This window comes from Protopterus annectens, chromosome 5.part0, assembly GCF_019279795.1.
Source record: "Protopterus annectens isolate FY-2018-M chromosome 5.part0, PAN1.0, whole genome shotgun sequence".
Classification (NCBI taxonomy): Eukaryota; Metazoa; Chordata; order Ceratodontiformes; family Protopteridae; genus Protopterus; species Protopterus annectens.
Genome location: NC_056735.1, coordinates 1,562,339,621 through 1,562,351,795, shown reverse-complemented (window position 1 = coordinate 1,562,351,795; position 12,175 = coordinate 1,562,339,621). Strand labels below are relative to the sequence as shown.

Genomic DNA, 12,175 nt, shown 5'->3' with positions numbered 1-12,175 from the left:
TGGTTCAGTTTCTAGTAGACAAGAGTAGTGTGGAAACAAGAAGTGAGGTGACCAGACATATGCAATGTCCTTCTGTAATCCAGTACTGAAATGACGTTTTAATACTAGATGAAACAGAAGTCTCAGGGCAGTGTGTTTGTGAAACCTGAAAAAGAAGGACCACTCACCCACTTCATCTTACCTAGTAAGGGAACTAGGGGATAGTAATTTGTTACATCAGTCAGGAAAATATAGTGAGATTAGTTAGGTATTGTTTTTCTGTACCTGTGTGAATCATTCCATCTGTGTTATTTTTAATAATTCCTGGGACTGAAACTCTGGTGTTTATTGCAAATAAATATTTAGTATTTTCATGTTCTTTTAATTATTATTATTAAATACATTTAAACTTTTCATTGTGGATGGTCTTTTAAAGAATATTTTAACCTTTGAGTGCACTTATATTTATTTGGTAACACTGTGGCCGCTCCTGTAAGCCTTGCTATTTGGTCAATATTACCATTAATATTAGTATTAATTTCACTCATATAATTAGGTGCCCTGGCAAGAGCCTTAGAGTAGCTGGCTTTGTGCGTGTTCTGGTGGCAGTGTATCTACCTTAAAGCCTAGGCAGAGGTGGTAGAGCTAGTGAATCTGTGCCAGCCTTTCGTGTGTGTGTGTGTGTGTGTGTGTGTGTGTGTGTGTGTGTGTGTGTGTGTGAAAATCAAATCTCAAAGAGTGTGTGTTTTAGCTAATTGGAACAGAGACACTGACAGCACTGACTTCATACAGAGGGTGGTTGGAGGACTTGGCTTAGAACACCTGGCTAAGGAATTTACTCTACAGCTGTGTCAGTGGAGAGCCCCATCTGGGGCCTGGAGAGAGAGAGGGAAACCCAGCCCTAGGACTGAGTGTACCGCCTGTGTGCTCTTAAGAGAAACTGTGCTTGGTGAAGAGAACTGCATCTGAAAATACTGTGTGCATCTATTTTTGCTCCAAGTGAACGTCCCTCACTGGTGTCAGTAGTGAGGATTGAGGTTCCTTAATTACTGATGCCACACCTTCATACATTATTTGCAACTTTAATGTCATTGACTGTGCCCACCAAACTTTAACATTCCTGATTTGTCTAAACATAAAAGGCACTAACCAGGGCAATGAGCCAATACTGTATTATCTAGGCTTCATAAGTATTGTTACTACTTTTTCTGCTGGACTATAAGACACTAGCAGTGTCCTAACAATAACCAATCTACCGTCTACTACTATGAATGCCTCCCTTAAAACCATATTATTTGGCTCGCGTCAGGCTTGATGATTAAGTCCTTAGTCCAGTATAGTGGAATAGTTACAAAATACAAATATAACAAGTTAAAACATATGTGGACATTGTAGCTCATACTTTCAATACAAAAATGAAGGAAAATATTGTGAAAAATTTCCAGCCTCACATCATTCATGGACTTTTGGGGTGGGGTAGATTAATAGAAGCACGATGAGTTCTTAATGGTTCTGAAGGTTGGCATGTATTAGGAATGGTAGAAGACATCTGACCATGCTGATGATGACAAACTGTTCCAACTCTCTTTGTGAAAGGCCATGTGATCTTTAACGATCTTCAAAAGTAAACTGGATGTGGAAACAAGCATGGTCACAGCAGAAAGAGATAAAGGATTTATGCAAAGTGCTTCAGTTCTCTATGTCAGTAACCACCCTCAAAAACCTTAACTTACTCATACAACAATGGTAGCAATTGCACCTCTCATTCCACAGTACTGCCACACTGACTCTGTTAATCCGAGTGAATGTTCATAGTGAAGCACTAAAAATTTGAAAAGTAGACTACAGATGCAAAAGCAGCACAGTGCTTATGCATACTTTCTAATTTCCATTTTCTACAGGTTAATATGTGTTACAGCATGTCTCTCATTTTCCAAGAGTGCACAAATAAGCCTATTGTCCTAACTCACCCTAAATTACTTGAGCCTTGGAACTATATTTACAGCCTGCACCATGACTTTAGCATCTTCAAACTGGCAAAGAAATCTGAGACACAGCACCAAGCACTTACCAGTTTCTGATGATGCACCTCAAACCCAGAATCATGTTGGAACTCAGTGTCTATCTTGACTTCTGAGATTTCTTCTGTTTTAATGTTGGTTAGCCCAGATCCTAGAAAAGAACCCAATAGAACAAGTTTGCAAACTCAGTCTTACTTTGTTACATCCAATAATACAGACAGTATAAGAACAAACAGCAACAGAAGATTTTTGAGATATTATTAAGAGCACACATTGAAAGTTTGCTGCCCAGTATCAGCACTCTAAAGGAGACTATAGATTGTACTCCAGGGTGCCCTTCTGTTCTGATATGAAAACTCTTCACCAATTAAACTCGAGCAGGAAAAATTGAAAGAAATGTGCAACAATAAGGTAAAACATGCCCCAAAAATTGACTTCTTTAAGTTGAACCATGGTAACTTTTTAAGAAGACATTACTTAAGATGGAAGCTTGGTATATGCAAATCACATCTTCTGACTATGAGCTCATTGACTTGGTGTAATAGCCAAGTTCCTATTTAGTTGTTATATCTTTATTAACAAAACAACAGTCATGTTAAGCAATAAAAAGAAAAAATGTATTACTGATTAGTTAAGCTACAGTAACACGTTCAAGCAGGATAGCATGATGGCACAGTTTATTTATTTGGCATTTACTGACCAGGAAATTCTGACTGGGTACAGGTACCTATTTTCAATGGAGGTCTAGGGAGAAAGGCTCCACAAATACATAGAACAGTGATTATTTAAAATGCAATATTAATACAAAAAAAATCACAATTTAGACATGGGTACAAAAATCCATACAGACGTACAGTATTAATGCATGACTACTGAGTATATCTAGTATTTCACATTCATACAAATAGTTCTAAATAAGTTAGTGCTAAAGGTTAGTGTTAACACTGATAATGACAAAGACAAGTTGCACGATAAAGGTATGTAGAACATGTAAGATATAAAGAAATATGAGAAAACAAAATGGCTAAAGAGGAAGAGGGTTAGGTAGCTGATCAGAAAGAAGACAGACCTAGGTAAAGAGGATTTAGAGACTGTAAGGATTACAGAGCTGAGAAGAGTTTTAGCATGGTGAAGAACAAGAGCAAAGCCAACAGTATGAGACATACTCTTTAAGGATGGTCTTAAATGTGTGGTGGTGTGGCATCAACCTGATGGATGTAGGGACACTATTCCAGGATTTGGCAACACAATTGGAACACAGGCAAAGTATAATAGATCTATGAGGTTTGCAACTGAACAGAGGTTGTTGGTTAGAGGAACACAGACCATGGAGTAGAAGATGGTGCTATAACAGGGAAGTGATAGCTGGGGAGGTAGAGGTATTACAGATTATTTTGTGGGACAGTAACAACTAAGTTAATTGATTGGGAAGATCAAGCTATTTTAGGGTTTTGACAGCAAAGCAGTGAAGTGATTTGACTTAATGCTTTTAATTTCTCCAAGTCTTTTGGGTGTCTAATATCATGACAGGAATGGACCCCATTCCTCAGTCAAAGTACAATTAAAGTTCATAAAATTAGTATTGTTTCAGTTTTTGATGTCAGCCAGAAATGCTCTTCGCAGTACCCGCAATGTGCCTAATAAAGACGCCTTCTGCAATTCATACAGAGTTATATTTATTGGTAACATATCTAAATATGACTGCAGATTTTTTTAATAGGACCTGTTGCTCTTACTACTATTGGAACTGTCTGGGTATCTTTCTTCCACACTGCTCTCGTTTCAGCCTGCAAATCCTGATATTTTATGACTTTGTGTCTGTCTGTGCACAAGAGACTGTAGTCACTGGGTGTTGCAATTTCAATGATCAATGCTACTTTTGTCTTTTTTTCATGGACCACTATATCTGGTTTTCTAGCATCTACCTTTTGAACTGTTGTAATGGGTGATCCCATACGATGTAGACCATCATTTTCTATGATGCTCTGTGGTTCATGTTTCCAGTGTTTTTCAGCCACTTCAGTACCATAATGTTTGCACAATCCCCAGTGCAATAGTCTTGCCACATTATTATGCCTTTCAGTATACAGCCCTTCTGCCATTAGTATGTCACAACCAGCACTGAGGTAAGCAACTGATTCCAGTTCTGTTTTACAAAACCTACATTTGTCCGTTTCTCCCACATGATCAATGGACTTTGTAAACCAATGTGTATGTAGCCCACTATCTTGGGCCTCCAATATTAACCTTTCATCTCTTGGTTAGAAAACGCCTTTCCTTAACAATTATGTGTTCGATTCTGATCAACATGAGGTTCTTCCAGAAGTTTTCTATACTTGCAACTATACTTATGCATTTTCCACATCTCTTGCCTTCTCATATGGCCCTTCACCTTATATTCTTTCTTTTGTTTTTTGGCACATTCAGTTGCTGCCCGATTTTTATCTACTTCTGTTCTGATTTCCATTCCTGTTTGACACAGATATGCTTCTGCTAGACTAAACAAGGAAGTTATCTTAGATTTATTCTCCTCATGTTACAGAACTTTCACTACGTTTGGGTCTTGTGAGGTCAGCAGATATGTGTGCAGTCCCACGATTGAAGATCTATACAAATAATCAATTTCAAGGAGGCACATACCTCCTTTGGAATGGAGAATATAAAATCTTGGTATGCACAGATTTTTATAAATCATTTGGTGAGCACGAAGCACTCTTCTTGTTTTCCTGCCTATTCTATCCAACATGTTTTGGGGCCAGTCACTCCAAAACTGGAAGTTAGGACAGGATCAGCAAATCGATTTATAGCCTGAACTTTGTTCCTAGATGTCAACGCTGTTTTCAGGATTAATTTAAGTCTTCTAAATTATTCTTTACTATATTTTATTCACATTTGTTCGTATTTTATTATTGATCCTTCATCAGTTCGCAAATATTTACACACCCCCTCTTGCTCAAGTTCTTTTATATCACATTATTGTCCCAAACTGATGTTTTCTTGGTTACAGTTTTCCTGCTTTAAAGGTTGCTTTTGCACATTTATCAAAACCAAATGACATTCGTATATCTGAAAAAGTTGTGACAACTTGCAGTTGTGCTTTCAGTTCTTCATCTGATGAGCTATACAGTTTTAAATCATCGACAAAGAGAAGATGAGAAGTCTTTACACCAGATTATAACCATGGCCTAAGCAGTTAAGTAGACAGCTTAATGGTTAAGGGCAAGACAGAATAGCAGCAGTGACAATGGTCACTATAATGTAGTCGATCAGTGAAGGGTGTATCTACACATTTTTAAGTACTCTTTTATCCATGAATGCGGGATACTATCAAATGCTTTTTTACAGTCAATCCATGCCATACTTAAATTCTTCCTCTTAATACAGTTCTCCACTATGACTTTATTTAACAACAAATGATCCTTTGTTCCATATGACTTTCTTTTATTACCCCTTTGTTCTATTGCTATAACTGAGTTTTCTTCTAAATGACTCTGTCGGCATCAGTTCCAGTGTATAGTTTATATGTCGTTAGAAATCAAGTTATTGGTCTATAGTTCGGGTCTATATTAGAACCTCGAAACTACAGTTTGTTGAACACTAAGACATCAACACAAAAACAGCAAAATCCTAAAAGCATGAATGGCCACTTCCGCGAATTCTTTCACAGGGGAAAAAATTTGCTTGGCCGACCAACAGCAAAACAAACTTTAAACCCTTAACCAGAAAAACGGAATTGTGCCCCGAACAACCACAATGAACCACAATATCCAGACACAAGTAAAGGGAGACAATGGTGTAGAAATACTCCTTTAATGCCAAAAACACAATATTAATGCTCCACAATCGATAAAAAATGCGTTTTCCTCTGTCAAGACCTAGACTTCATCAGATACAATCATACATGTTCACCACCCTTTTTATACAGGTGCTTACATCATTAAACCCTAATCAAGTGCCCCCCACACCCCCCCTAACTAAATATACCAACTCCGAGATCATTCTACATTGGAGAAAAAGGCAAATTCCTGATACTTTACAAAGAAAAGAAAAAAAAGCCCCAAACCAGGCATGTCTGATGTCTCCTGTCCACCTGGTGAATCTGGGCATACTGGCAATGCAGCAATTGCCTCATGTAGTGCTAAACAGCCAAGAGGAGAAGGTTAACACCCACACTACACCTCAAGCAACACATAGCCTTCTAAAACCCGCACCACCACACCCACATATAGCAACACTAAAACACCAATCACAACCAATGTGTCACATAGTTCACAACACCAGTGTGCCACCCAGCAACAGCCCCTAAGGCAAGACAATGTACCTAACACTTTAGTCATAGGTGACTCTAGAGTCCGTCACACTGATGTCCCTCTCACCAGGTTGAATAAGGAGAAAACAACAAGTACAAATATGACTCTGTCATTGTCCATGTGCATCCTGCCTTCACCCAGAATGATACCACAATATAAGGATAAAATGACTGACTTCAACAATTGGCTAGCTTATGGTGTCATTCAAAGGGGATCCAGTATCTGTCTGCCTGGGATGACATGATTGACAGACCACGATGCTTTGCCAGAGATGGTCTGCTATAGTGCCTTTTTAGGCAAACTTCAAAGGACAAAACCACCACGGTACAAGCATGCAAAATCTGAAGGTAATGCTACTCAATGCTAGAAGTCTAAACCTCAAAATGCACTCTCGAGGCACTCCTAAAATGGAGAACATCGATATCTGTGCAGTAACTGAGACCTGGTTCAAGGCTCCAGAGAGCACACCTGCAATACCAGGATACAACTAAACACTAAAGGTGGAGGAGTGTCAATATTCACCAAGGATATTCACACCACCAGGCTAGTTGGCCAACACAATGTGTCTGAAATTCTCCAAGTGCAACTAACACTAGGTAAGACTGCAATCCAAATTGTAGCTTGCTACAGATCCCCACCATACCCCAAGATTCTCACTACACCTTTGATTGAACCAAACACCCTAATACTGGGTGATTTTAACTACCCTGCCATTAACTGGGAAAACTACTCATGTCCCAACACCTTTCCAATATCCTAGACCTGGTCATTACCAACATGGCAAATCAATGCTCCATACCTATGGTCACCCCTTGTTAGTCAGGTCTGACCATAAGCTGATCACCCTTAACATCCACATCCCACCCCACCCCCAGTAAAAGTGACAAACTTCATGACACCCATGCAGACGGAACTGAAAGTTCAACTGCTGAATCCTACACTAAGGCACATCCACTCATGCATGAATCGTGCCATCCCAAATAGAACCAAAATGCTCTCATCCAAAAGGAAGCCAATCTGTGGTCCCCTGCCATAAACAAACTTTACAACAAAAGGAAGAAACTTTGGATGCAAAACTCCCTTACTAGCCTCAGTAAGAAACTGAGATGCCTCATAAAATCCTCCAAAGCTAGTTATGAAAATAAAATTGCCAAAGATTCCAAAGACAACCACAAAGCATTCTATAACTATGTCAAGAATCTAAATGGCAATGCTCAGATCTGCTCTGAGCTAAAACAGAATGGCAATAAATATACTGATCCAAAAGATATTGCCAATATCCTGGCAGATCGATTCAGTGCCAACTTCACCCCTCTCTCACCCCCTAAATGGCCCATCTCAATACCGGAAGATTGCCAAATTCCAGTAATAACGGCCACACAGGTACAAAACTCTCTAAAGCCAAGAATACAGCATCCATGGGACCAGATGACATCCCGGGCTGTGTACTACATGAACTACAATATGAACTGGCACCTCACCTAAGTGTCATGTTTAATCATAGCCTCACCTTAGGTTTCTACCATCCCATCAGTCTGACAAGCCTTATCTGCAAGGCCATGCATGGAACTTATAAACAAAGACATTGGCAACCTTCAAACACTGATCTTGTCTCCTGAACCTGACTGACTTCTTTGAATCAGTCTCCAGAGCCATGGACAAGGGTAAGGTGGTCCACACAGCCTATCTAGACCTTGCCAAGGCCTTTGACACCATCCCCCACTCTGGAATCACAGATAAACTTACTAAGGTGGGTATTAATCCCTATGTCACCCGATGGGTTGCTAAATGGATTACTGATAGAACCCACACTGTAAAAGTAGCCGACTCCAAATCCAGCTCCAGACAAGTGACAAGTGGAGTACCTCAGGGTTCAGTCCTGGGTCTTGTTTGGCATCTACTTCTCTGAAGTACAGGTCAACACTAAGGGACTCTGGCTAACAAAGTTTGCAGATGACTGCAAAATGGGAGCCATTATTGAATCCCCAAATGATGTGGACACTCTACAAAAGGGCCTTACAGAAACAGATGCTTGGTGCCAGAGCCATGGGCTCAAGCTCAATGCCAAGAAATGTATTGTTATCCCCTTTGGGAAAAAACATGTATCCATGAATTACCATATAGGTGGCAGTACACTAAACACAGAAAGTGTGATAAGAGATTTAGGGACACAGGTGGACAGTGGTCTCACCTTCGATAACCACATCGCCACAATAGTCAGGAAATCCTTCTATGTGGGCTTTTCATCCAGAAAAAAGGAGGTAATTGTCCCACTGTACTCATTCCTCATTAGACCCATTATAGAATACAACGCCCCATTTGGTATGTACCTTTCAAGACATCTGCAACAACAGGAAAGGCCTCAGAAATACCTCACTAAAAGAATCACAGGCATCTCTGCTTAACATACAGGCCATGTCAAACCCAGAGCTGTTGGACATGCTACACCAGGGATCTAAACCTTGTCATCACAATAAACAAAACATGCTGGAGGCTCTGGAATAGATTGCCCATACATGTCAAGCAGAGTGCCTCTTTGGACCTCTTCAAGAGGAACCGATTGGATGGGAGAAAGAACCTATGAACCTATAACAGCCAAGCAAATTTTTTCTCTGTGAAAAAATTTGCGGAAATGGCCGTTTGCGCTTTTAGGATTTCTCTGTTTCCATGTCGACATCTTGGTGTTAGACAAACTGTAGTTTCAAGGTTCTAATATAGACCCTATAATTTTTAGGGTAGTTTGCAGGTTCACTTAAGTAGGAGCATTGTTTTTCCTGATGTTAGCCAGGTTGGTGTCTATTTGGGGTGCGCATATTTCTTATTCATGGCTAAATCTTCGTGCAAAGATGTTAATACTATTAAACAGAAGTTAGATACTTCATCTGGGTCTGTGGTTTTCCAAATAGAGACTTTTCTTAACTTTGTTTCAATCTGTCTGGCTGTCACTTCATCCCATTTCATATTGTGTACCTTGAGATTTCTTATTCTTTCTTTTAATTTTTCTATCCATTTAGCATCTTTATGTTCCACAGGGTCTTCATAAATTATCTATTTCTTCTTTCTTTGGTGGTCTTTCAGTTTCTTTTACCTTGTTTCCCAATTCTCTATAAAACTTTTTTTGGGTCATCAATAAATTGCTTATTTTGTACTTTGCCTTTATAATTATCTGCGCATCTTCTAAGTTTTTCTGCCTGTGCTGAGATTTTTAGTTTATTTGCGATAGTGCATGCTAGATCCTGATCTATTCTAATACTGCGCATTGCTTTTATCATGTCTATCTTTCTAAGTATTTTTGTTGATCGGTTTCCTCTTCTATACTCTAACAGCGACACTTCTTGTCTTAATTGCTTTATAGTTTTCTCTATTCGATACTTCCATGATGGTATTCAATTTCTCCTCTTCCTTTCCCTCACTACCCTGTGTTCTTGTGGTAGAACTTTCAGTTATTAATTTAGTTGCACAGTAATATATCCTGTTTACTTCTGTTATATTGTATGGATCAATATGTAGAGTCCTAATTACTGTGTTTATTTGTTTCATCAAACTTCTGCCTTTTTGGATTTTATTGACCACCTTCTGCAGTCTATTTCTTTCATTGATCTTAATATATTTATCTGTCTCTATTAAATCAAGCAACTCTTCCCTTAACTCATTTTCTTCTAAACTGAGGACACATTTTTTGTTTTCCATTTCCTGCGGGCATTCTATAGAACATCTTCCTGTGGCCCATTCTCTTCAATTTCATCCTGTGCCATCCACTGCTCTATCATATGGGAACTCACTGACCTATCACTCTTCAATACTGAGTGCGTCAGTTTCCACAGTTTCCTGTTCCTTCCTTTGTTGTCCAGCTTCAAGTGAACATTTATACTGGTTTTCTGTGGAAGGCTCCAAAATATCTTCATATGGCACCTGACCAATTACTTCCCATTCCACAGGTTTCCCCGTAGGTTGGATGTCCATTGCTCTATCCTGTCATGGTGCTTTCTGAATTAGATTTTCTACACTGAATCCTTCAATTCGCAGATACTCCATAACCTCAGTTTCTACTTCTTTAACTTCTCCATTACTAAACTCCTTTTCTACTTTTCCTCTTTGTCTTCTTATTTTTGTATTGTAAAGTTTCCCATGTCTGGATTCTTTTTCCTCTATTTCTCTTCAAATATCTTTGGTGCGGTTCTTTTTTGCATTGATTAGTTTTACTTTTTCCTTTGCATAGATGTTACACCACATTAAATCTCTTTTTCTTTCCCATGTCCATACTTCCTCTTCAGATGTCTCCTGATCTTCCTGTCTCTCTCTACTTTGGGGACTTGCTCCATCATGCTGTGATGTAACCTGTGTTTAACCTTCTATACCAAATCCTTCACTTCACAGGTACTCCATAACTTCAGCTTCTACTTTACTAATCTTTTCTACATTCCCTCTTTGTGATATTTTCTTAATTGTGAAATTTTCCATATCTGGATACCTTTGCCTGTATTTCTCTTTGAATATCTTTGGGGTTGCTCTTCCTTATATTGATTAATTTGGCTGTTGCGTCTGCATAAATATTGCACCATATCAAATCTCTCTTTCTTTCCCATGTCTATATTTCTTTTTTTATACTTTTCAAAAATCTGTAGGTTTTGTTGTTTATATATTTACACTTCCTCAGATGCTTCTTTTTCCAAACAGATCAAAGTTTCTTGGTCTATATACTGTTTTTCACAAATCTGTTGCATTAATGAACACAAGTTTTTATTCAAAGCTTCTAGCAGTTTTTCTTGTGGCAGTATTTTTCTTTCCTCTAATTTCTCTTTCAATCTTTTTCTATATCTTGTGTCTGGAAATTCTGGGCTTTTTGCATTAATAGTAACAACACTTAATTTGATGTGATCTGTAAGGGTGACTAGATGCAAATTTAAGTACTTTATTATAACACTGTTTAAGATTAACTTTGAGATGTGACTGAATATTTGTCAGAATAGCAGAATCATAGAGGAGGGAAGATAGGAAATAAGAAGTAGCATGAGTTACTTGTGTTTTTTGTTAGAATTTTTTTTCCCTATGCAACATTCCTAGCGTCTGATGCGCCTTTTTAATGTTGTTGTTAATATTTTTATTGTCTATTGTGACACCATGTAGTTTTGTGTATGGGATGACATCAATTACTGTGCTGTTAAGTGATGAAATTGCAAAATTATTTCTCTCATGGGTAGGTTACATGGGGAAGAACAGAATACTTTTTTTTTGGTATTAAGTATGAGCTGATTTTTACAGTCAGGCCTCTATGGAGTTGAAAACATCTTGTGTTACTGTATGCAGGAGGAAGAGATTGTTGGAGGAGCAGAATAATGTAGAATCATCTCCGTATTGTACAAGGGTTACTTTAAGTTTAGAGGAAGTATGCAGATTACTGATAATGATGTTAAAAAGGAATGTGCCAAGGATTCAGCCCTAAGGTACTCCTGCGCTCACAGGTAGTTAAGGAGAGAGAGATAAGAGTACCATTTAACTGACTGATATCTATCTGGCAGATAACTGGTAAACTACAGTCAATTAGAGTTAGAAGAGCCCAGAGAGGACAGTCATGCTAAAAGTTTACTCTGGGCTACTGTGTCAAAAAATAAAATTTCTGGCAAATTGAGAAATACTGAAGAGATAAAACTGTCTATCTCTACCTTTATTGATAGTGTCTGTAAATGATACAAGGACAGTGTTGGTACTATGTGCAGGTCTAAATCCATGTTGAGTGAGGATGAGAAGTTGCTCCTGTAGAAGGTGATGAAAAAGTCGTTTGTGGACACATTTGTTGTAAAATCTTGGAAAGGGGAGACAGTATAGCAATAGACCTAAAGTTAGAGTTTCAGTGGAGTTGCCATC

General features: G+C 38.5%; 1 protein-coding gene across 4 annotated transcripts in view; it reads right to left on the bottom strand.

The window, feature by feature from the left end:
- Positions 1-12,175, bottom strand: part of LOC122801775 (amyloid beta precursor protein) — a 3,200,820-nt gene that overhangs the window by 215,796 nt on the left and 2,972,849 nt on the right. For all 4 annotated transcript variants that reach the window (XM_044071354.1, XM_044071353.1, XM_044071356.1 and 1 more), the window contains one exon: positions 2,051-2,151. In XM_044071354.1, coding sequence (XP_043927289.1) covers positions 2,051-2,151 — 101 coding nt within the window. The remainder of the gene's footprint in view (positions 1-2,050; positions 2,152-12,175) is intronic.